At 34.6% G+C, this 26709-nt stretch overlaps 1 protein-coding gene across 1 annotated transcript in view; it reads left to right on the top strand.

The window, feature by feature from the left end:
- Window positions 1–26709, top strand: part of LOC138328182 (AF4/FMR2 family member 3-like) — a 101347-nt gene that overhangs the window by 3518 nt on the left and 71120 nt on the right. The window contains exons 2-7 of the mRNA XM_069274858.1: window positions 4024–4168; window positions 4604–5278; window positions 5740–5781; window positions 16380–16463; window positions 18172–18205; window positions 26443–26593. Coding sequence (XP_069130959.1) covers window positions 4024–4168; window positions 4604–5278; window positions 5740–5781; window positions 16380–16463; window positions 18172–18205; window positions 26443–26593 — 1131 coding nt within the window. The remainder of the gene's footprint in view (window positions 1–4023; window positions 4169–4603; window positions 5279–5739; window positions 5782–16379; window positions 16464–18171; window positions 18206–26442; window positions 26594–26709) is intronic.

The following is a 26709-nucleotide window of genomic DNA, read 5'->3' as shown; positions in this document are numbered from 1 at the left end:
ATGTGCACTTACAAGTTTGACAAAAGTGGCGGGCTAATGGCAGAATGTCAGACACCTTAATCATTTAGCCCTTGTGACTCGGAGGATGAGTCTCTATAAGACACAGGTAGTGGTAGAATGTCCGACCCCTTCCGATTTCCTAGAGGCTGGGGGCTATAGTGGTAGAATGTCTGACCTCAGACCTTGTATACCATTTCTAGCTATCTAAATGCACTATTGATTTAACTATACTTTGAACACCGGTTTATTTTTGAAAATACTACATTTGCGATGGTCTTTTAATATTCTGGTTATTACTGACGTCCATGAAAATTGCTCATAATCTGCCTAACTTTATTCACCAGCTGTCAGGTACTTACGTCAATAGTTTAAGAGCATTTGAATATTGATTATGATTCTGATCCGATGCATTTATATGACCCATAAAACTGAAAAAATAGTGGTCAGCAATATATGTGAACTAAGGTGATTAAGGAATTTCATCTGATTTTCTATCAGTATCCGGCACACCACACCTCATCTTTCCACACCCACAACTCATGTCGCTTTAGATGAGTGGGAAAAGCTAGGTGTCTAACATCCCCCATCCCCCTCCCCCACAACACCCACCCTACTATATATAGCATATCTGGGCTACAGAGTTTAGATGGTGCTGCTTTCATTAGCTAGTAATGAACACAATTTTACAGTTGTCTTTAAAAACATGGGATCTGACCATCAAAATTACTGGAGTCTTCCAAACCTTTAAATGGGATAAACAACCAAAGCCGTGAATAAGACATTTAACATCCAACCACCAGATTGTCTCTGGCACCTGGCCTGGGCTATACTTGCAATTGTTTTGATTTATCTACAGACAATAAAAACTCGGAGGTCAACATTCTACAACTGTTCATGTTCTGTGTTATTGTCTCGTGAGAGTTTTAACCTTTGCTTGTGTTTAGGTTGTACTTTATAATACATATTTTACCTGTGGTAACTAATTCAGCAATTTGGTTGTTGTTAATGTTTATTGTTGTTTTTATATTCTTTTTCTCTTATATATCTGAGATCTTGATTTGGGAAATAACAAAATGTTCGCTTTAAAATATAAGATTACCCATTGGTTAGTTAAATGAGATACTGTATTTGCCATAATAAGCACCCATTATGGTAGGTTCAGGTCTGGAGTGTAGGTCCAGGTCTTTGGTTGGTAGGATGCAATCAGTCTGATTATGAATTTATTGAACCTAGACATACCATTGAAGCATTCAAATTCACTTACCATATTCTCCTTGATTAGCACTCTTCCCCTATAAGCGCCACTCCACTTCTGGATGAGGAGTTAAAGGCCCCCACCCCTCATCCCATTGATTTAACAATGTTTTACAACTGTGTTTTGCTTATAACATCAACATTCATTATATCGTATATTGCATGCAGGGATTTTCCTACAGTAGAATCTGGGGCTGAATAAGGGACCCATTCCCCTCCGAAAATTTAGCTAAAATTCCCAATTTGTAGCTTAAAATTCCCAATCGGAATCTAAAATTGAAAGTCTGAGTAATGTCATTCTTGGTATGAAATTGTCATGATATGTTGAATACTAAAAACGAAATAAAGGCGTCTACAATGATTGAATGAACACTAGAGTCTACTTGAAATATTTCAGATGTACAATAAACAGTTAAATCATAAAATAGTGTTTTTCTTTATTTAGTCATTTTTCCCAATTTCATGTTATGCCGCGTAAAATTTCCCAATTCGATGGACCCTGGACCCTGTAAAAAAAACTGTAGGAAAATCCCTGGCATGAACTGTGAGTTTTTCTCATTTGAATCGCGACATAATAATGCATCTGAAATAAAAAAGGCATGTATACTGTGACAGATAAATGTGTCATGATCATGAGTGCAGAAAAAGTGTAATATGGATGAATTCTTTTAAAAGGTTTTTCGTCCACAACTTAAAGCGACCCCCATTGTTATAATTTTTAAAGCCCCATTTAAAACTTGAAGCTCTGTTTGGTTATTAAAGACCCTTTATTACTTGAAAAAATATAAGGGCAATTAAATTATTGTGTTGAAATAATTTCATAGCCAGAAGATTTAAGATAAATTTTGCCGTATCAACAAAATCTCAGTGCATCAAAAAACCTTCACACAAAGACTGTTACCAGTACATGTATTTGGATGCACTAATTATTCAACTGTTCTGTATTTGGAAACATTATATGGTAATATTACACATGGAGTATTGTGACTTAGGATCACAGGTAAGGTTTACCTGGACATTCTGCCTGTCAGCAGACAAGTGTATGGTTATACAATCTGTTATAGTTCTGTTACTGATTCTTGACAGTCTTATCTATAGGTTTACGCTTACAGCAAGTGTATACACACTGAAACACTATCACGAATGTCAGCGGATTATTGTAAACACAGACAGTAGTTCTACGTGCACCTGAAGTAAACATTATGACTTTCGTCTGCGTGGTTTTAGCTAGCTAATTAACTAGTTCTACCGATCCTGACCAATAACGATGGGTTGGATTAATATTTTGTTGGATATGCATCGAAGAAGAGCTCCCTCTACCACCACTTTCACTCATAAAAACAAATGAAATAAAAATGAAAAAAAGGAAAAGAATTGCTTAAAGATGCTCCACCGCTGACAAATGGTATTTTTTCACTATAAAAAACGGTAGCAGACGATTTAGTATTTTTCTTCAGTTACAAAAGTTACTTACTTTACACCATTACCACCATTGAAAAGTTTGAGCTTCTAATTTTACTTCAAGTTAAAAATTTGAAAAATAATTAATTGCATCCCGCAAAAATTCTGTGACACTATATCCTATATGGAATGAAGTAATGATTGCGCATGCACCAAAGGCGAAATAAATTATTAGGGCCCCGCATCGAGATGCTGGTACCCTATAGTAATCAGGTTGTCCGTCCGTCTGTCCGTCCGTCCGTCTGTCTGTCTGTCCGTCCGTCCGTCTGTCCGTTTTTTTTCTTTTGCACATTAATGATGGAAGGGAGTGGAGTATTTTCCCCATATTTTACATGATGATTCCCCATCCATCCTAGATCTGCTTGGTAATTTTTCAGGCTGAAATTAAATTAAAAAATCGGCCATCTTGGATTTTAACATTTAAAAAAATCACAATGTTGTTGCTCTTAACTGATAAACATTTTGTTATAACATTATGATGCAAAGTTGTTCAGAATTAAACAAGGAGTTGACTGTCCAAAGGTAAGGTCATGGGCCAAGGTTACTAAGTCAAAGGTCAAGGTCAAATTTATTTGAGTTAATTGTATGCTCTTAATGTAATGTTAGCTTGGAATCAGGATTCAAGTTAAATACTTGGAAGACTTTTTCCAAAGAATTATAATAATGTACCATCATCGGTTGCCCAATTAATGTTGACATTAATTATTTATTAGCAACATATAGCTAACACGGAAGAATTCGTTGTCAAAATACTACTTTTCCACTTAAGCACGTCAGACACATAGCGGGGCCCTTTCTGACGTGTCAGTGTTCTAGTTTTATATTATTTTTTGTGTTAATTAGGCATATATATACACGATTAAACACCAATTATTGTTCAAATGATTAATATCATTTATGCTCTGTCGGCGGTGGAGCATCTTTAACAAAATTCTTTTAAGATTGCATATATGGTTAACCTTTAATGTTCATGATATCTTGAACTGTATTAATTCACTTATGAAAAAAAAACGAATTATAGCTACATTAGTATTTATGAGAAAATATTTTGATGAACAAATTATAGCTACATTAGTATTTATGAGAAATATTTTGATGAACATTAATTTGTAAAAAATGAAATCCCTGAACAAAGGTTTTAAAAGTCATTCACCTCTGTGATCAGAAACTATTGCTAGAAGATAGTAGAAGTGAAATATTTTCAGAAGTAATGAAGTCTAAAATTCAGATTAAAATTTAGTTAGTGAAATTGTCTGTTGAATATTTTTGTTAATTCAGTTATTGAATACTTTATCTTGTCTTTTGCAGTCATGCTGACTATGTCAGAATGAAAGAAGCAAAGGAGCAAGCTCAAAGACACAGAGAAGCTCAAGCGCGTTCCTCCAAACTGGCCGCCAAACCCAACGATACCTATCGAGAGAGTTCTAATCTTTTTCCACAACAGCCACGCAAGGTAGGTTTGTTTTAACAAGAAACGCCAGCTCCTAATGTCATAATATCCTGCAGAGAATATGGCTGAAAAAATGCATAGGTCACTTTCAGGAATTTGACAATCCTTGATGGGTCATTAACAAAGAAACATTAAAAAGAAATTCCTTGAAACATCGGGGCCATTTTCAAAATTTAGAAGTCAAAGGGCCCACCTCCAAAATGCATACTTCTATGAGATGATGATGTATTTAAGCATTTAAATATTAATTTTCAGTTTTCAAATGGAAGAATTGAAGTTCAATACTATTTGAAAGAATAAAAAAGTGCCAGTAACTGTGGAACATACGGAAACATTTACGTAATATAGGAGAATAAGATGTAACAAATTATATATGTATATTCAATATTGTTATTTTAAGTCTGTTTATTTTGTGTCATTTTGATTTGTGTCTCATAGGTCGTACACAAGGATTCTGTTGTTGCGAATGCCTTGGGGGACCATGATGATGCCAAACAGTTCTTCAATAGTGCATTAGGTGTCCACAGTTGTTCCTACCCCCAGACCCCATTGACAGAAAAGAAGCGGCCTTTTCCCACCCAACAGAATGGCAGCATCAAGTCTCGCCAAAAAGTCCCTTCAAGTTCCAAAAATCCTTCAGGTTCTGTTGCGGATCCTGATAGACCAGTGCTAGACGAATCAAAACAAACGGTGCAAAAATCTGGTAATGGTTCTTCCAAAGAACGGACTTCCAGAGACGGACAGCTGGCACCTCGAAAATTAGCGACCGAAGCCAGCTCAAATGTCTCTCAATCCAAACCCCAAAACATCAGAAGTAGTGCCAACTTGTCTGTAGACTCGTCCAATAATGACCGTCAAAACCAGAGAAATCACCCATCGTCTACGTCTTCATCTAATGTACGCAATGAAAGTCCTGTACGCAAGCAAACTAAACCCTCCAGTAAACCGCCGCCACCAAAAGGTGCTAACAACTCCACACCTGAGGACAAGAAATCTAAAATCAAGGTAGAAGATGAGAGTGTATCATCAAAACCAAGCAATCCGTTAGGGGAGGATTCCTTTCCTAGACCTGCCAATGCTAACAAGCGAAAGCCTCTGAAACTCAAGATTGAAGTGAGTAAAAATAATGTAAACCTGATCCACATGTTGAGATGGTTTATGAATTAATTAACTGACACAAAATACATGTAAATTTAGAAATATGTAAAGAATGAACATTCAGCAGAATTCTTCAACACAAAAAGTGCTAATATAGTTAAGACTGAAATGTATGTTTGCTGTAAAATGTTTTCGGCAACACTGTTTTTAATGAAATGAGGCATTTTTAGGCAGTTGTTCTGAAGGTAAAAACATCTGTTCCAAGTTTGTGAAGTTTAATTCTGAGCCATTTCTTATATAAAGGGATAAATTTGTGACTTGTAAGGAGCTTATTATGAGTCCACTATTCATATTGATGCTTTTTCAAATTATGTAAAATTATAAAAATTGTTTCTTTGCTGTATGTACATGTGAGGTCAATATATTAATACATGAACTTCACTGTTAATATAAACTTGTGTATTGTGTTATTTCAGCCTCAAGGACAAGATCATCATGATGTTGCAGACATGCTTCAGGTAAGCCTTTATTTTAACAGTAGGAAATGTGAAGTTACTTCTTTTTTATAGTGCCACTCCTAAAACCTGTTGTGATAGACACAGAACAGCACACCCCACTTGGTCATATAGTGGTCCAATGGGCAAACTAATCATCCCACTTTGTGTATGCTGAGCCTTATGTAGTATCATTTTAAGGTGTGACTCGGCCAGTAAGATGTGTCTGTGCCAGGGGACAGAGTCTAGAGGAATATACTGCAGCTTCCCAAATGCTAACAGGGGATGTCGTCCTGAAATGACCTTTAGATGGAAGGCTTGTGTTAAGAGTTGCAGACACTTTAACCATTAAACCACCATGGACCAGATCAAGAGGGCTATAGTTAAAATATTTGCCACCTTAATCACATGGCTGTCACCCCTGGTCGTAGCTATAGGTAGACGGCTAGTGATAGGTCTCCGACACCTTAACCACTGAGACACCTGTCACTGTTTTGTTAACCGCTCTGTATTTTCCTTTGTGTATTAACCTTTCACAGAGTGAGATTATGATCCCGATGTCATTGTATTATTATCAATAAATTTTATCTTTCCCATTCAAATTGTAATTACAAATTTCAAGCTTAAAGATGAATAAAGCTGTATCTAGCTGCAAACATACAGGAGACACACTTTGTCAAAGGGATTTTTTTGTCATCTCTCCTTGATATTTCGACTTTGCTGCAGATATTAAAAGTAATGTTAATGTTTGACAAGCTCTTGATGTAGATCAGTATTGATATGATTCCATAAATAGCTATACCTATTCTAGTCTGAGCCAGCTTTATGGTCTTAATTTCAGCATCAGACCTTGTTATTTCTTTCACACCACCACCTGTTACATTAGTACTGTATCACATTCTGTTGAATAGATCATATATTGTACTTCATTTGCAGTGCTCAGATTCTATGTAACTTTGTATTACCGGCCTTTGTTGCTATTGAATGATATGCTTTCTCAGTTTGCTTGTAATGAAATCTGAGATGTTATGTATACCAACATGTGAAATATTTTATCATTAGTATTTGTTACTAATTTTAACTGTTTCCAAGACAACAGTAAAAAATCTAATTTTGAATCCAGTCGATGAAGTCAATACTTCAAATAAATTTTGGAGATATTTAAACAGTATAGACATTATTTTTGTCTATCACACTTCAGAAATGAAGAAACAACTTTGTATTGTGAAATTTAGTATAACATATATGAGTTTTAACTGGTTATGACATAATTATAGAGCAATCATTATTTTTTGGTGGGTAACTTGGATTGAGATGGCATAAAACAATCACTATTTAAGTGGTTGACTGGGAATGAAAGTACATATAAAGCAATCCCTATAATATATTAAATATGATAGTGAGAACCAGAACTCGATATGTATTTGAGATGTTACCAATTTTCTGTAAACCTGATATGTTTTTGTTCAGATGACAGATGTTGGAAATGTTCACTATTGCATTGCTCAAGGCCTTCACGTCATTGACCCGTTTAATGCACAGTAATTACTATTTGAAATGCCAGACAAAAAAAATGACACCATACTATGTGTTTTAAAGAGATGTACAAATGATATATTTCTCTTTGTAAATATTTCATATGGTGATAACTGGAGCGTAACCAATGGCTGTTGTTGGCCAGGTATTTAGTAACAGGTAAAACTTACCTGTGTCTGACGAGAGACGTTGTTATTATTTATATATCTCACCTTGTGTGAATTATGAATACAGTGATAAATCACGATACTGATATGGCAGTTAGGAACAACAAGGTCATTGGTACAACTCTTTGTCAGTTACATACTTTAACTTCAATATAAACGGGAATTCATAGGAAAATTGGACTGGCCGATTCATTGATATTTCCTGGTCTGATTTGATTCAATGAATATGTTTAAAACAGACAGGGTCATTGAAGGACATGACAGGGTTTTATGGTGAAGGAAAGCCAGATCACTCTGGAAAAAACCCATTGAACTACATATAAACAGTGTCTGACAGCTGAATTGTGTATAGGCCTGAAACATGCGAGATGTGATGCACCTCAGCTGATCAGCAGAAAATTAATTGTTGACTTCTAAGATGAAATGATTTACCTAATTGTGTTCCTTCTATAAACATCTTCAATGGTAATTGATAGATACTGTTTACATAGGATTATGTATTTTAATTGATGGTTTTCAAATCATTTTACCATCCATTACCAATTATCTTAAATTTGATCAAGCGAGTCAATACACACAAATATATTAATCATTAAAGTATTTTCCATTAAGTTATTAAGAATTAAAGTGCTTGATGTGTAGTATATATAATTTATTATAAACTAACTTTTCATAATTTTGTTTGATTTAATGCACTGCATATTTCTGTCCTCATAAACATAATGCTGATTTTATATATATTGTAAATTTAATGTTTATTTACAGGAGACATTAGTAAGGGAATTAGATGATTTGTTTACTGCTTGCATTACATTGAAAATATCCAATAGGAGCCAAGATTACAAAACCTCCCATCAGAGTAATTGTAACAATAGATTTGCTAGCTGATAGCTATAGCCAGTCAGCCATATACCGTAACAGTTCCTTCTTCCTGGAATGGATCCAACTTGTAAACTCCTAAATCAAAATTCAAAAATCCCCAGCTTGAAATAACATTGTTAACATACACACTAAGTTTCCATATCCATTCATTGTTTATGTTTGAACATTTTGTTGTGGGTTATTTTTTTTTTTACTTGATATTTGTATTTTTTTTTTAATCATGATTTGTTTTTCTGTGATATCAATAGATTTTATCTGTTAAATCTGATTATTTTCTTTGTGTGATCTCTTCGAAACGATGAACATTCTTGGTATGTGATCTGGGATAGTAATTCTGAATTCATTAGCAGAACTAGCAGAGACTGTATGAATTGGTATGGCATACCATTGTGTGTGGAAGCAAAAAAATGTTTCCTTGTCTGATTAGTCTGTAGGTGTACATGTAACATTAAGGTTTTGACTGACAGTAATTGCAGAAGAATGTGCTAGTAGTTATGCAATCTTAACAGAGTAAATGTGTTGTTATTCTAGATGATTAATATTAGAAATCTTATTTTAATTATTCAGCACATTACAATAAATAAAACTTTTGATTAAATTTGAATACTATTAAAATGAAATGAATTATTGCTCATATATTAAAACCTGATGATATAACTGAATATGTTCAGCAGCTTGTAGAAATGATGTTGGTATTAGCATTGTGTGTCTATGAGATCAAATCTGTTGGAATGTACAGACTTCTGTATTTGCCATTGTTAACAAAAGTAAAGATTACTGTTTTTATTTGCCATAGATGACAAAAGGTCCAGATTATGGTATTTAACAGATCTAACAAAAATATATATTATGGTATTTGCTATTGTTAACAAAAGTACAGATAACAGAATTTGCTACATTTATCAAACAAAAGCTATCAAATTTACATTATTTAAGAAAAGAAAATTACAAAATATTTATGGTTTCATTTTGACAAAACAAATATAGTAAAGAAGACATTTTGTTGAAAAATAACAAAATATTTATGGGTTTATTTTGACCAAGACACATAATATAGAAGACATTTATTTTGGATTGATACTTAAGTTTGTATGCATCATTAACTTCATTTTGCTTGTAGCAGTCATTTCACCCAGTTTTATACAAATTAAATGTTTGGTCAAATATACAGAAGCCTGATCAGTGATGATTTGAGGACAGCTGGGAACTGGCGGTTGGATTTTACCATAGCTTTGTGGTTAGGCTTTAGTATCAACCTTTAGGCTATTTTGTATCTGTTGGTCATTGACATTTGATCTTGTCTGGTATATAGCCACTGTTATTGAGTATACAGCTTGGAATGTTTATAGATATAATTTCTGATGGAAAGTATGTGATGTAAAGATGGAAAGTTGGTGCTGTTAATGAAGAAAAATCATTGCTGTTACACAAAAGTGCTGCTGGTCCCATTATCTTTAGACTTCTGTACTTTGTTATTTAAAAGTTTGTTAATTAAAACCTATGTAATTTATAACTTGTACAACAAGAAGACAACACATGTACACTTTAGATATTTCACAAAAATCACCAGGATAAGTGGAAATTTAACCAGAGCTCTGACAGCTTAATAGAAGGAAACTGCTATAAAACTTAAATTAGCTAGCATTTTACTTTAAGCTATTTAAAAAAAAAATTGCACAGAATGATTTACTTTTCTTGCAACTATTTTTTTTTAATGCATAACAATATCATGTGCACATTGATCCGTTACATTTCCCTATTATATGAAACCATAGTCACACAGACGTATTTAACATAATTACGGGAGATTAACTTCAATCCAGACTAGATTATTGAATTGAAACTATTACCATTGGATGATTGATTTGTTGAAATGCATATGGTGTATAAAAATAGATTTTAGTGCAGTTTTTGTCTATTTTTAAAATACATATATAACTCAAAGACGGTAAGATCCCAACATATTTTCACCAATTATACTCATTCAATTGCATTCATGCACTTAACTGAAAGTTTTAGCAGACTTATAACTAGTGCACATAGAAAAATGAATTAAAAACATTAATGAGATATACCATTGTCATTGATGAAAGAAGAGTTCATTTAAAGGGAATTAACTCCAGAATTGGTAGGAGATTAAATTGCCCCTTTAAACAAGATAAACCTGAGTGATCCAGCACTACAAAGATTCAACAATACCTTGCGGGTTAATGTTATCAAACAACTTTCTTAGCGCTACAGCTATGTCAAATTTGGATGTAAAAGGTTCATGAATATTCATAGATCGGGAACAAATTGTTGTCACCAGGATAAGTAAATGTTTATAATAATATACCTTTATCAGATTAGATTGAAGTCTAACAGACTCTTATAAGCATTGAATTGGGCATATTCAAGGATAAGTTAAACATCAGAATTTCTATTTCTGGTGTGATTAATTTGTGCGCTTTGCGACATGTTGACAGGGATTTGCTACCTGGTATGCATTTTGTCGTACCAGTGATGTAAATACAGAGGGAAAAGTGCTGGAATTTGGGGTCAGTGCTGGAAAAGTGCTGGAATTTTGGGTCAGTGCTGGAAAAGTGCTGGAATGTTTCTTTAAATCCTTGAAAAGTGCTGGAATTGAAACTTCATGCTCCCAGAACACTGACAAAAGCTCTGTTGTCAATCAATTTATCATAATTTTAGTAATCAGACATTACTTGGGATGACTTTTTTGTTTGATAAGAATGTGTAATTGAATCTTATTACTCTGACAAAATTGTACTAAAAAATTGCTTGCAAAATTGTAGGCATATTTTCTGAAAATTCTGATTTTGAGTCCAATGTAGAAGAAAAAAAGTAGTGCTTGAAAATCTAGAAAAGGTGCTGGAAAAGTGCTTGAAAAGTGCTGGAATTTTGGTTTGAAAATCTGTACGAACCATGTCGTACCAGTGATGTAAATACAGAGGGACTGTACGAGGAAACATTTAATCAGCCTAATTAGTTTTGTTGATTGTGTAATGACACACAGTAGAATTCTGTAACAGAGTGACTGTTAATTTTACAAATAAAAATAGAACAGTAGATATTTTACACAAAAATGATTTGAGAACATGCATACAAAATGAAAGATGAAAAATGCATTCATGCATAAGTTGGCCTCCAGGGGGACAATTCTAGTTTAAATTAGTCATTTTATGGATATTTATATCATGCATAACAAGCTAGTTTAGTTTGGCTTGAGGCAGTGTGTATAAATAATTTGATTATTTGTTTAAAGTCCTGGGAAACAGGTATATTGAAATAGGTGCTGTCCAAGATTGTCTGCAATGATTCTACTTGCTACTGTCTTTGAGTATTTTAACATTGTGGGCGGTCACTGGTGAGTAGCTGTGATACTCTATCTAGCTACTGTCTTTCAGTAATAGTGTTTTAAGATTTATATGGGCCTGGGAATTGAACAGTGAATTATGCAGTCTTTGACAGATGTTATAGATGGTAATGCTCTTACCAGGCCCATGTGTAAAGACACTGAGGCTTATCACACCAGCTTATACCTGTATATACCTGGCCGGCCATTAAATTATATCGATCCCTAACATCCAGGGAATGCTTTCTCTGGTATTTTACCCAGATTTTACATAGTCACTATACAGTCAAACCTGTCTATAAAGAGCAAATATGGTATAAAGAAAAGATTAATCTTTATTGCCATATCATGTTATACCATAACAAATTTTGAATTCTTTGAAATTAGCTATTTGGGGTGTTAAAGAAAGCAGCCTATAAGGAGGTGGTCATTTTACAGAGGTGTTCACTAGGCATGTTTTACTCTATATCTTTCACTGATAGCTTGGATTTGAAGTTTTATTAACAACTAGGGTTATTTATGGATATGGTGGATTCTGAAGGCAGCAAAAAGGCGTATGTAAACACTCTTTTTCAACTAGAGCTGTTAATTCATATTAACAGTTGTTTATGCAGTTTGATTGGTTTAACTTTCTTCTAACAGTCAGTGTCATTTAAGGACGTAGCAGGTTTATAAGTGGAGGAATGCTGGAGTACCAGGAGAAAAAACACTGATCAACAGTGGTCAGAGTACCTGGCAACTGCCCCACATGGCATTTAAACTCATAACCCAAAGGTGGAGGGCTTGTGGTAATATGTCCAGACAAACTTGGCCACTGTTTCCCAAAAGCAGTTGTAACTAATAAAAACACATTTATCATACTGATTCAGCTTCCACTGTCAGACACCTTAATCACTTCTCAGATGAAGGGCTAATGGTAGAATGTCAGACACCTTAACCACTTGGACACTTTGGCTCTCAGATGAAGGGCCAGTGGTATAATGTAGACACCTTAACCACTTGGCCACTTTGGCTCTCAGATGAAGGGCCAGTGGTATAATGTAGACACCTTAACCACTTTGCCACTTTGGTTCTCAGATGAAGGGCCAGTGGTATAATGTAGACACCTTAACCACTTTGCCACTTTGGCTCTCAGATGAAGGGCCAGTGGTATAATGTAGACACCTTAACCACTTTGCCACTTTGGCTCTCAGATGAAGGGCCAGTGGTAGAATGTCGGACATCTTAACCACTTTGCCACTTTGGTTCTCAGATGAAGGACCAGTGGTAGAATGTCAGACACCTAAGGTTAATCAGGTGTTTATAAAGAATCCACAATTCTGTCATAGCTTCCTAAGGACATGATACCTGCTGAAATGTTCAGGTAAATTGTGTATGGAGGATAAACGCACAGATAATAGAGTGTTGTACACATGTCATAAAACTAGAAAATGACACAAATGTTCTCACAACATGCAGAGAAGGAGCTTATTAAATACGTCATATATCAACAAAGCTGATTATACTAAAAATAACAAGGTTTTTATCCTGACACCTCAGTCGTAAGTTGATACAACTAGTTATATCTCAACTACGGAAAGCTGATTTGGTAGCATGGATTGCTTTATTGATGCTGTACTCAAGCCTTTAATACCATCCTAATATGATCCTGCATGCACTGGATGCTGTTCAGGCTAATTATTTTAAAGGAAAGTTGAGAATTCGTCTGTTTTGGGTATAAAGGGAATTTCTGTATTTTCTTATTGAAAAGATTCATTAATGAAATAAAAACAGATACTGCTCTGTACAGAGACATGATTCTTCCTCATTTCTGAATTTTTTTTTCTGATTGTGTCCGATGTGATCTGAAACATTACACTTTCAATCACATCCCTGTAGTATCATAAATTTAAACTTTGATACAAAATCTTTGATAATCTATTGAATATGTTATATAAAGGTGGAAAATAATATTCAAATCGATCAAGTTAGTCTCCAGATAAATGTGAACAGGCTTCTTAGACAAAATTCACATTGATGAATGAACTATGTATCCAGAAAAGTTTTATGGAATATATAATTATAAGATATTGTATGGTAGATATTGATTGATCAAGTGTGCCTCCAGGTAAATATAATGGAGCAGGCTTATTAGGCAGAGTATGGTACACATTGATCAGTGAACTATGTCTCCTGTAAGTATAATGGAGGCAGACTTATGAGACAGAGTATGGTATATATTGATTGGTTAACTATGTATCCAGGAAAGTGTAATGGAGGCTGGCTTATGAGACAGACTATGGTATATATTGATTGGATAACTATGTATCCAGGAAAGTGTAATGGAGGCTGGCTTATTAGACAAGAGTACGGTATATATTGATTGGTAAACTTATATCCAGGAAAGTGTAATGGAGGCTGGCTTATTAGACAGAGTATGGTATATGTTGATCAATGTATCCAGAAAAGTTTTATGGAAGCATGCAGGCTTATTATAGAGATTACGGTATATATTGATCAATGAACTATGTATCCAGAAAAGTTTTATGGAGGCAGGCTTATTAGACAGAGTATGGTACACATTGATCAGTGAGCTATGTCTTTAGGAAAGTAAAATGGAAGCGGGCTTATTAGACATAGTACGGTATATATTGATCAGTGAACTATGTATCCAGGAAAGTGAAATGGAGGCTGGCTTATTAGAGTACGGTATATATTGATTGGTTAACTATGTATCCAGGAAAGTGTAATGGAGGCTGGCTTATTAGACAGAGTACGGTATTTATTGATTGGTTAACTATGTATCCAGGAAAGTGTAATGGAGGCTGGCTTATGAGACAGAGTACGGTATATATTGATAGGTAAACTATGTATCCAGGAAAGTGTAATGGAGGCTGGCTTATTAGACAAAGTACGGTATATATGGATCAGTGAACTATGTATGCAGGAAAGTATAATGGAGGCTGGCTTATTAGACAGAGTACAGTATATATTGATTGGTGAACTATGTATCCAGGAAAGTGTAATGGAGGCTGGCTTATTAGACAGAGTACGGTATATATTGATTGGTGAAGTATGTATGCAGGAAAGTGTAATGGAGGCTGGCTTATTAGACAAAGTACGGTATATATTGATTGGTGAACTATGTATCCAGGAAAGTGTAATGGAGGCTGGCTTATTAGACAGAGTACGGTATATATTGATTGGTGAACTATGTATGCAGGAAAGTATAATGGAGGCTGGCTTATTAGACAGAGTACGGTATATATTGATTGGTGAACTATGTATCCAGGAAAGTGTAATGGAGGCTGGCTTATTAGACAGAGTACGGTATATATTGATTGGTGAAGTATGTATGCAGGAAAGTGTAATGGAGGCTGGCTTATTAGACAAAGTACAGTATATATGGATCGATCAAGTGTGTCTCCAGGTGTTTTGTGGTTTAATGACCTCTATAGCTGTCACAAATAACATCAAACCTGACTGTCAATCACAGCTTTAAATATTTTCTCGATTTGACGATATTTACCAATAGCAGTATTTGATTATATAGATAAAAGGTTTAATTTTTAGAATTTAGTTAAGGATCATTGATAGCCTTGTTTTTCACAACTTTAACCATGATGAATTGAAAATAAAAAATACAAATCGAGAATGAAATTAAAGATCACTAAAGATAAGATTTTGTGTTTGCCCATTGTGGTTCTATGACGTAGTGTTGATGTAATGCTGACGTATATAGTTGCACTGAAAGGACTGTATTTCTTAAAAACCTTAATATTGTTCATATAAGACTATTGCTCTATGGACCAAGTATTTTTGTGGTCTGTCCTGCAGGTTTCCTGCCCTTATATATATATATATATATCTTATAGGCCTAAGACCTATAATCTAAGAGTGAAAGCCCTATAATCTAAGAGTGAAATGAAGATACAAGTTTTTCTGTGTATATACACATAAAAACTGTTTTGTAAATAAGCATTAGAAATCTGAGATCTAATGCACTGAACACATGCATGCCGAGATCCTCCTCGTTAGTCTCAGTAGGTGTATTCAGTTGAGGATTCTCAGAACAACCTGCGTAGTCTGAAAGTCAGCACCACAAATTATAGTTTGATTGATTACATACCCTACACTGTCTGTAAGGGAGAAAATAACAGAAAATGTTAGGCTTACTTTTATAGAATAAGTGATTAAAACTGAGTATAGTAAAATAAATACAACAGCCAAGTATCAAGTCCTGGAGGTAAATATTTTGGTTGAGTTTACATTTATAAGAAATCCAACTCAGAATTAATAAATCTTTGAGGTTGTCATCAAATTTTACAATTAGGGAGTTGCTTGTGCCTTAACAGCTGAAAATATAAAGGATTTTCCAGGATATTTACAATATAGAAAAATTATCAAATGGCTACTTATGAGGAAATGAAGTTTTCTAGGAAGTTGTTCTGCTCATATGAATGACAATTAAAGATTGAGATAGAGTTATCTGCCCTTGGGTATAGGTATTGATTATGATGACATTAATGAAAATATGACATTATGACCACAAGTGGATGACATCACATCCAATACCTTCCTGCAATGGCAGATAACTTAAAAAATTGCTAACACAGATTATAAGATCAGAAAAAAAAGTTAATTTAAACAAGACCTAAACATAAATAATGATTTCTGACTATTAACCATATGTATATCTGTTACAGGAGATGAAATGCCTTGATCCGCCTGTGACCGCCATCCTTACACCACGCAAAGACGAGCCAAAATTTCCATTCCCAGCACAACAGGTAAATTTACGGATGAATATTGATAATTAAATAACCCATTTATCCCTGTAATTTGGTAATGGACTATTCCAGTTTTTGAAGTGGAAGAGTCCAAATGCATCTTTAGCCAATTTCAGGGGGGAATGAGTTGATATTGGTTTTAGTCAAATGAATCTTTAGCAATATATATAATGATCGTATGTTGAATCTAGATGTGTTTTAGAAAATAAGTTATTGTACAAATACCTTGTGACAGCTCTTTTTCGAAGAAAAACAACTGTAGAGCTTATGATGTTGAGCTCAGATATAACTGATGCCAACTAGTTTTCCCTTTTACATACTAAGTAATCTCTAAAGATGATAAATGTAATACATGTATCACCAAATTGTGGTTTAGAGAATAACTGCATGATTCTACCATATTATGCTCATTGTTCTACGTTTGACAGAACCGAATCGCTGTGTGCACATAGTGCCATATAGTAAAAATAATTGTGTATCGACTGGTACTATTGCTGTAGGAGGAATATGGCATTTTCATATAGATGTTAATCACATAATTCTCTATTTCATGATTTACTGGACAATTAAATCCTATTAATGCTACAGTGGTGAATCATGTATATGCTACAGCAGCACAATAATGCGTCTTTAGGGTAGAATATGCTTCAGCACTAAAGGCAGAGTTATGATTTAAAAAATTGTATTATCTCTAAATATAAAACTATTGAAAATCTGCTTAGAATCAAGATATTGTAGGCATCAGAGATTTAGAAAACTTTGTTCAATATGCCATTTATTTTAACAGAATCTTGATATTGTTTTTAAATGTTCAATATGCCATTTATTTTAACAGAATCTTGATATTGTTTTCGAACTAAAATTAAGGTACTTGTAAGTGAGTATTTATGATATCATTATGCCCAATATCATTTAGTATAGATGATGTAATTTTACTTGACGTAATTAATTTTTAAGTGGGCCAATCAAAATTTGTAAAGATTAGTCATCTATTATTCAACCTGCTATCATATTCGGCAAAGATATAAAATACTCGTTTTGACTTGTCGTTATCTGTAGTGGTATCCTGGGACATCCCTTTGTCGGTTGGAGCGTGAAGATATTCAACTTCTCGCTATAATTGTCTTAAATTCAAGGACACTTTAAAATTGCTGCTTCTTTCAATTCAATAAAAAAAATTAAAACAGTTATTTTTGAAAAAAATTACTGCTCGTTTAAACCAGACCATAAAATATTGATTGAAACAAAACCAGGTTATATTTTCTTTAATTAATCACATGCTTGTTGACTTAGTTGAACTGAACACCAAGGTCACACCAAAATTTACATTAGGGTCGCACAACTTAACACCAAGGTCACACCAAGGTCACATTAAGGTCACACCAGGGAATGGCTGGAAAGTAAAACACAACATTGTGTATGAAGACATCCTGTTCCCGCGATATGTCTGTAATCCCACCCGGAGCAGACCATATACATCTGCCTCGTAATATCCTGTACTCAGCACCTGATTTACATACTGCTAAAGATAACGGAGAATTGTCACGTTATGTCCTTTGAGGTTGATGGGATGGTGTTGATCTCATACTTAGATTGTCCGTAATCAAACTATCTATTACAGCTTTGTTTAGTGTTATGTGCTTTTTTGCGTTCGATATCATAAGTATTTATGATGCTGTGTATTTTATTTCATATCATTTTTTTGCAGATTGATAACCATAATATACAACAATTTAGAAAAAGTAAGTACAATTTTGTTGTTTTATACTGTAGGTCTTTGTGATTTAGCTTGTGTTTAATATCTAAATAGAACCATTTTGCTAGCAAGAACATTAAACTGGTGTTAGATTTGACAGTACGACTATTTTGGCTGTGTTATCTGCCAGTAACAGACTATTTTGACAGGTTTAAGTTAATTTTAGCTTTAGCAGTTTTACAGTACTATATTTGAATTTTCTAGTAAGACAGACCATTTTAGCAGTGCAATGCATATTAGTAAGACCATTTTGACAGTAATGGTTTTTAGAGTAAGACTATTTTGACCGTATTAGATATTGTAGTAAGGCCATTTTGACAGCAATTGATTTGCCAGTAAAACCATTTTGAAAGTGTTGAATTTGCCAGTGGGGCTATTTAGCAGTACTAGATTTACTACCAAGAAAATCAGTGCCAATAAGAAGCTGTTGGAATTGATGAATGTAGGGCACTAGGACACATGGAGAACAGGAACAGATGTTAGCCTATAGGACAACAGCTTTTCTATGGACTCTGGCACAGATTCCTAGCCATACACCACTATGCATATAGAGCACAGATTGGCTCCTGGTGACACCAGCACATCACACTAATTTGGGGAGCAGTCGTATTGCTCAAGGTTAGGCTAGTGATGGGAAATATTTCTTTTATCTAATTACAGATCTCGCTTCAATATTACCATCTTTAGGGGTCTGTTAGAGGCAGACGGCACAAATGCATTAGATAATTATTGAAATGAGAAAGTCAAAGAAGGGTAATTGGGAAGCTGTTTCTGTCTTCTCATCTTTGTTTATTTGAATGGAAGATTTGCCAGAAGAACATTTTAATGTCTTCATTAAGATATCTGGTTGTTTCATTGTCTACATTAAATAGGAAAAAAAAAACCATTTTATTAGCCCATCATGAAAAGGAAGTGGGAATCTAGAGCTATACCTATACTTGTACAGTCGCATCAATATCTTGTTCTTTCTCATCAAGTCGAATCACAATTCAATCTGGATAAGGGGACATGTGTATTTGTTACACTACAGGCAGTAATATCATATTTAGGCCCAGTATTTCTACCATTGGACATGTGTACGCTCAAAAGTAAACTGACTGTGTGTCCAACTTTCTGTCATGTTATCCACAGATGGTTTCCTCTAGAACCTATATTCATGGTTTTTTTTTTAAATTTGCTGATAGCAAATAGATGTGCAACAGCTCCCCCCTTATGAATCCAAGATAGCCACCACGATCCCCCAGAGGGTAAAAATTTCATTGATTTCAATGTGTTACTTTCTACAAATAGCCATCCACTTCTGGATTAAAAGTGCAAGATCCTACCTTGGCCAGTTGCCTGGATTCGACCGTAGGGCAATGGCTTTTCACCATGGACTCCATCTTTCCTTCGTGACATTGTCTGGTACATCTTTACTATAAGTTGTGTGTTGCTAGCTGATTATGGGTCAATAAACCAAACAATGAATGGCTCATATGCTTAGCATTATGTACATCATCCACGATAATTTGAAGTTATTGTAGTTTACATTCATGAAATGGAGAAAGTTCTTAGCATTATGTACATCATCCACGATAATTTGAAGTTATTGTAGTTTACATTCATGAAATGGAGATTGTTCTTAGCATTATGTACATCATCCACGATAATTTGAAGTTATTGTAGTTAACATTCATGAAATGGAGATAGTTTTGATGTGTAAGATGTGTTGGAAATAGAAGCAGAATTCAGACAAATTAATATCTTCGGACTTGAAGAGATACACCAGGTTCACATGCCAACAGTAGTTATATATAACTTACTTAGCAGTAATAAGTCGGCCCTGGGATATTTGACAAAGATGAGACTTGCAGGGTACAATATGGAGTGGGTGTTAGAACAAATGCAGTCAGCAGTTCCTGGGTTGGAGGGAAGTGCTGTACAGACACAGAGTACAGGGGGAATGTGTCAAAATGTACAAACTCCTGGTGATGGTCTGATGATTGGTTGTGACACGTTCCCCCATCGTCTGCCAAATCTTCCTTCTTAATGGTTAGCATTTGTCACTGTAAACAGTAGTGTAGAGGTCTTGGTACTGATAAAGCAGGGTCACACCAACAAACCAATCAAAATGTGTGTATAATGGTAAAGTTAAAGACATTTACACTATACGGATAACAATTAACATAGAATTCTTAAGATTACTGTTGAGTTTTGTGATTGGCTTTGTACTACATACATCTATGAGGTAATTAAAACTGTAAATTCAAAATCTTCCAACTTACATAATGTATATAGTTTTAGAAATTCCTCAGCTCTTGTGATGTATGGAGCATACCTTGATTAATTTTAAATGTATGATGTAGCGGTGCTTACAACTGTACAGTAGGAATTATTTTAATGCTTTATATACAAGTATGAGTGACTCTTTATTTTAGACTAGGCACTTCATCTTGTTTACGGTGTATTTCAAGTATTTGTGCATTTCGCATCACTACGTTAAAGGTTGGCCATTATAGATACTTCACATATTCTCTGCAGTCTAGAAATTACTACTATGATTTTGTCTGGTATAGGTCGATGATCTCATGTCTAGAAAAACTTGTCTGAAGCTTACAAGTTATTTAGGTGCTCTCCTATGTAGCATTGTCTGTAGTTAATTGTGTTATAAGGCATCAGATAACCTCCAAGGACTGGCTGTAAATGTCTGTCTAAGGCACTCGTACCTTTAGTCTCTCTGTACTGGTAAATAAGTTTTATCACTAAGATGACAACATTATAAACTAAGCTGTTAAGTACTATCATTCTGCATGCTTTATAGGTATCAGTTGTTATAGTCTAATTTCATTGTGTATCAGGATACTGAAATCAATGAATTTCTAAGAGACAAAAGATGATTTTGAAATTACTATATCAAAATATCTAATTAAGTATTTTGTTTTTCGACCTCTGAGTGACACAAGTTCCCGTGTATAGTGAGTGGTTACATTTTAGCAGTTACTGACCATGAAGTTTGGTGATTTTTCGTTAGAGAATCTGGCCTTGCTTCACTACTCAAGCATAAAGAATGAAGATAAAATGTATTGATTGACATTTGTGGTGATGGTGACCCATCTGGGAGACTCTTGAGATTTCATTTACCGTTCTATTTATAGGGGTGATATTTCCCACTCAGCAATCGGTGTATAGACAATGAAGTGCTTTTTTGCCAGACAGCTATTTATAGATTTACACATTAGGTTTTCTCTGATCTACTTCTCCGGTCTACAATAACTCAAACAGTTCATGAGTTTCTATTCTTGTCCTGGTGCCTTACATGACAAGGAAATCATTATTGAGGATTTGGTTAAAGACTCTTGGATACTTAACCCATTTGACCTTAATTGCAGATAAAGGTAATTCATTTGGTCAAACTCGATAGCTTTACTTAGCGTTTTTACAGACCCAGCAGTAAACAGATGATGAGCAATTGTTTGGAGATTTCTGGAAAAGAACAAGGATGCAGAGAATTAATTTTTGTCAAATTGGAGTGGATATAACTAAAATGAGATCTGAAGTAGTGTCTCTTGTTTGTATAGTTGTCATGAATAAAAGGCCAGTATGGCCTCAAATGTGTTGTTTCATGCAAGAGATATAAAGGGTCAGTATGGCCTCAAATGTGTTGTTTCATGCAAGAGATATAAAGGGTCAGTATGGCCTCAAATGTGTTGTTTCATGCAAGAGATATAAAGGGTCAGTATGGCCTCAAATGTGTTGTTTCATGCAAGAGATAAAGGTCAGTATGGCCTCAAATGTGTTGTTCAAGGGTCAGTATGGCCTCAAATGTGTTGTTTCATGCAAGAGATATAAAGGGTCAGTATGGCCTCAAATGTGTTGTTTCATGCAAGAGATATAAAGGGTCAGTATGGCCTCAAATGTGTTGTTTCATGCAAGAGATATAAAGAGTCAGTATGGCCTCAAATGTGTTGTTTCATGCAGGAGATATAAAGGGTCAGTATGGCCTCAAATGTGTTGTTTCATGCAAGAGATATAAAGGGTCAGTATGGCCTCAATGTGTTGTTCAGCAGAGATATAAGTGTATGTTTCATGTCATGCAAGAGATATAAAGGGTCAGTATGGCCTCAAATGTGTTGTTTCATGCAAGAGATATAAAGGGTCCGTATGGCCTCAAATGTGTTGTTTCATGCAAGAGATATAAAGGGTCAGTATGGCCTCAAATGTGTTGTTTCATGCAAGAGATATAAAGGGTCAGTATGGCCTCAAATGTGTTGTTTCATGCAAGAGATATAAAGAGTCAGTATGGCCTCAAATGTGTTGTTTCATGCAAGAGATATAAAGGGTCAGTATGGCCTCAAATGTGTTGTTTCATGCAAGAGATATAAAAGGCAGTATGGCCTCAAATGTGTTGTTTCATGCAAGAGATATAAGGTCAGTATGGCCTCAAATGTGTTGTTTCATGCAAGAGATAAAAGGCAGTATGGCCTAAATGTGTTGTTTCATGCAAGAGATATAAAGGGTCAGTATGGTGTGCTCAAATGTGTTGTTTCATGCAAGAGATATAAAGGGTCAGTATGGCCTCAAATGTGTTGTTTCATGCAAGAGATATAAAGGGTCAGTATGGCCTCAAATGTGTTGTTTCATGCAAGAGATATAAAGGGTCAGTATGGCCTCAAATGTGTTGTTTCATGCAAGAGATATAAAGGTCAGTATGGCCTCAAATGTGTTGTTTCATGCAAGGATTAAAGAGTCAGTATGGCCTCAAATGTGTTGTTTCATGCAAGAGATAAAAGAGTATGGCCTAAATGTGTTGTTTCATGCAAGAGATTAAGGGTCAGTATGGCCTCAAATGTGTTGTTTCATGCAAGAGATAAAGGCCAGATGGCAAAATGTGTTGTTTCATGCAAGAGATATAAGGGTCAGTATGGCCTCAAATGTGTTGTTTCATGCAAGAGATATAAAGGGTCAGTATGGCCTCAAATGTGTTGTTTCATGCAAGAGATATAAAGGGTCAGTATGGCCTCAAATGTGTTGTTTCATACAAGAGATATAAAAGTTTCATGCAAGTGATGTTTTAGAAAAGTACATCTTTATGTTGTTACATTAAGTAGCTGTGTGGACCAACAGATAATGTGTCCCCAGACAGATTGTACTCTGTTGTTCAGTAGGTTTTGTTTTATTCAATTCAGAAATTAATGACAAAGTAATGAAGATAAATGGTCATTGCCAGTTAGCCCATTTACAAATCTATATCTTTTTAATCGGCTCAAATGGTTACCATGGTGAAGCAGTTGGAAACAAAGACAGACTGGTCGATGGATGTCGTGCTTCAGAGTAACCCAGACGATTGGTGTGATGTGGGTCAGAGCAGATTTGTCATGTGTCCTGTTTGTAGGTCATTTTTGGAGACAGAAGAAATGGGGGAGGTTAGACAACTAAAATTTGGTCATTTCTGAAGACCACAGAGGCACTTAAAATCTGGTCATTTTTGGAGACACAAGATATGGGGGAGTTCAGACAACTAAAATTTGGTCATTTCTGAAGACCACACAGGCACTTAAAATCTGGTCATTTCTGGAGAGAGAAGAAATGGGGGAGGTTAGACAACTAAAATTTGTCCATTTTTGACGACTTCGGAGGCACTTAAAATCTGGTCATTTCTGGAGACCGCAGAAATGTAACATGGGAGTTTAGACAACTAAAATCTGGTCATTTCTTGAGACTGTAGAAGTTTAGACAACTAAAATTTGGTGATTTCTGGAGCCAGGAGAAAATGGAAGTTTAGACAACAAGAGACAGCTAGCATTAATAAATTATGGTGAATTATTGATTTCTGATGTGTTACTATTGCTCAATTAAGTTAAAGAGACTGAAAAGGTGATTTTTGTGTTTCTACCTTGTGAATAAGAGGGGGTGGGATGGGGATTGGTGGTTTTACAGGTTTGGGAGCACACATAGTGTTATCCAATGCTGCCCTATATATAATGTTGCATCTTATTCAGATTTGATAATGATGCAGACAGAGGGATTTATATCCTACAGGAAGCCTTATGTCTTCTAGGTTAGTCATGGTGTGTTACTTTCCATATATAATTGTTTCTTTTTACCAGAGGTACTATTCTGTGTTAAGGTGGCCTTGAATGATGACTTGAAAGACCTGGAATTTGACGCACAGAGACCTGCCTTGCATTGTTTAATGGGGAATTTTACCTGAGGGTATAATAACCAGAGAAATTAGTGACATTACATATTCAGCTGACTTCAGGGAATGCGTCACTGGATTCATAAATGAAGACAAATAAAAATAAGTGCAGACACTCATTCAAAATTGTATAGATGACATATTATTTACCGAGGAACTTTTGTTTACACTAAAGTAATCATCTATTTAAGGATTGAGCTAATAATTTTGTTTAATTATGTTCATGAGAACAGAAGTATTTTGTTTGATACTTTTATCAATTCAATAATCTGAGCTTTTTTGATTGCTCTCAAATAAGAGATCCTCAAAACATATGTTTAAGATACATGTGATTCTGTGGAAGATATTGCAGGATCTTTTGTAATTGGCTGGTATCCATTACAACCTTGAAAGTGAAATTGTAATCTACACACTTCAGTGAGCTGGAACTGTTATGCTTCTTTATCTTCATCTAATTATCCAAACTTACATTATCTATTGTTTGAAATATAAAACTACCTGCAGGCAATAACTGTTGCAACTAATTATTGCAGGTTGATAATTAATGCATGAACATATCATATCATAGCATTGGAATTCAATATGAATTTTGTCGTTGAATATATTGCACCAGCTGTATACCATAGTTGACAAAAGCCAAACAATGTTGTATTTACCGGAAAAAAGTGGAACATTTGGAACCCTAAATGTCAAGGTCACATTAAAAGGTTAAAGTATAGATAAATTTGGTTTAAAAAAAAGTCAAAGGTCAGTGTCGGGGTCATATTCAAAAGTCAAAAGTTATTGAATTGTAAACAGATAATATATTTTGAGAGTTTGGAAACATTAAGTTTTTAAGTCATGCCATCATTTGTTTTGGCATGCAATACTGAGGATTTTACCTTTTATATTTTCATAGATTTGAGATTCATTCATGATTTAATGAACTTTCACTTGTATAGGACATATGTCAAGGTCAAACAGGTCAGAGGTCAACTAGAAGTATAATGCCCGCTGTTGCCTGTATTTTAATAGAACTTTTAATTGTCATGAAAGTTCCATGATACGACATTTATTCTATACCCTGGTTCATATTCAATACTATGACTTTCATTACGACCATAAAGATAATATTTAAATTAGATGCATATTTTGTAATTTGTTGGATTGTAATTAATGTATATTTACAGTAATAAAGTATCGTATGACATGAAACATATTCAGAAAAGTTGTTTCTATTGTTATACAGAATTCCATGTATTGGGAAGATGTTTATGTGGGTTATACATCATGTGTGTACTTTGATTGATAACAAGAGGTATAAACCTGATATGGTTTCATCCGTCATTCTGGTATGGGTTTCATTGTAGCATGCATACAATTTATGAAAGGATCTAAGACAGCTTTTAATTTTGGGTTGGTAATAAATGTCATTTATTTCAGTTAATTGCAAGTCATTCCAATTAATTGCTTACTTTCAACTATAGCATAATGAATTTTTTTTTAATTTCAATTTCATCGAATTTCATTTCAAAAAGAAAAAGCATTGAACAGCAGGCAATGCCTTAAAATTCTCTGCAAACTTTCTATTGGGCAAGATTAGGAAGCGAAGCCAACTCAAATTCTTTAACAAATTGAAGAAAAATCAGTTCTAGAGCTTTTCACTAATTACAAATAAGAATAATGCAAAAAACTTTAGAAAGGAAACAGGATGTGTTCATTCACTTCTAAAATGAATAAATCACATCAGAGATAAAGGTAATGTAGTTGATCAGTTCACTGATATCCAGCATTTCTGTCTAATGCCAGGTAATTTATATATATTATAACACGGTCTGCACCAGTCGTAAATCTGCAAATATCATAACATATGCTATTTTTGAATCTGCAATAGCTCATAGTCACAAACTTTGGTGCAAATTAATATTTCTGCTGCTTTGTACTTTTTTCAGAATTTGAATCCAGTAAAATTGATGGTGATAACAAAATGATTGTTAATTTTCATGAATGACTAAAACTTGTTATATTTAAGAACTATATTTATAAATTCCATCCTTTTCCTTCAGAACCTGAGAAACTTCTAGAACCAATATTAGATAAAATAGCAGAAAAGACAGAAAAAGACAAAGTCGTAGAAGAGATCAAACCACGACCCACAGATATCATACCCAGTAAGCCAGCCACAGCACGCAGGAATAGCATCCAAAATGGAGGATTGTAAGTAATCACATGTATAGTCATCTTTGTTATTCAAGGGTAGTTAACTCTGTAAGATGGAAAGATGAAATTGACGTTAAGTATTTTCTTGTTCTCTCACTTAATTGATAACAAAG

Source organism: Argopecten irradians, chromosome 7, assembly GCF_041381155.1.
Source record: "Argopecten irradians isolate NY chromosome 7, Ai_NY, whole genome shotgun sequence".
NCBI classification, from domain to species: domain Eukaryota; kingdom Metazoa; phylum Mollusca; class Bivalvia; order Pectinida; family Pectinidae; genus Argopecten; species Argopecten irradians.
The sequence above is the reverse complement of the archived record's forward strand: the minus strand, read 5'-3'. Positions and strand labels throughout refer to the sequence as shown.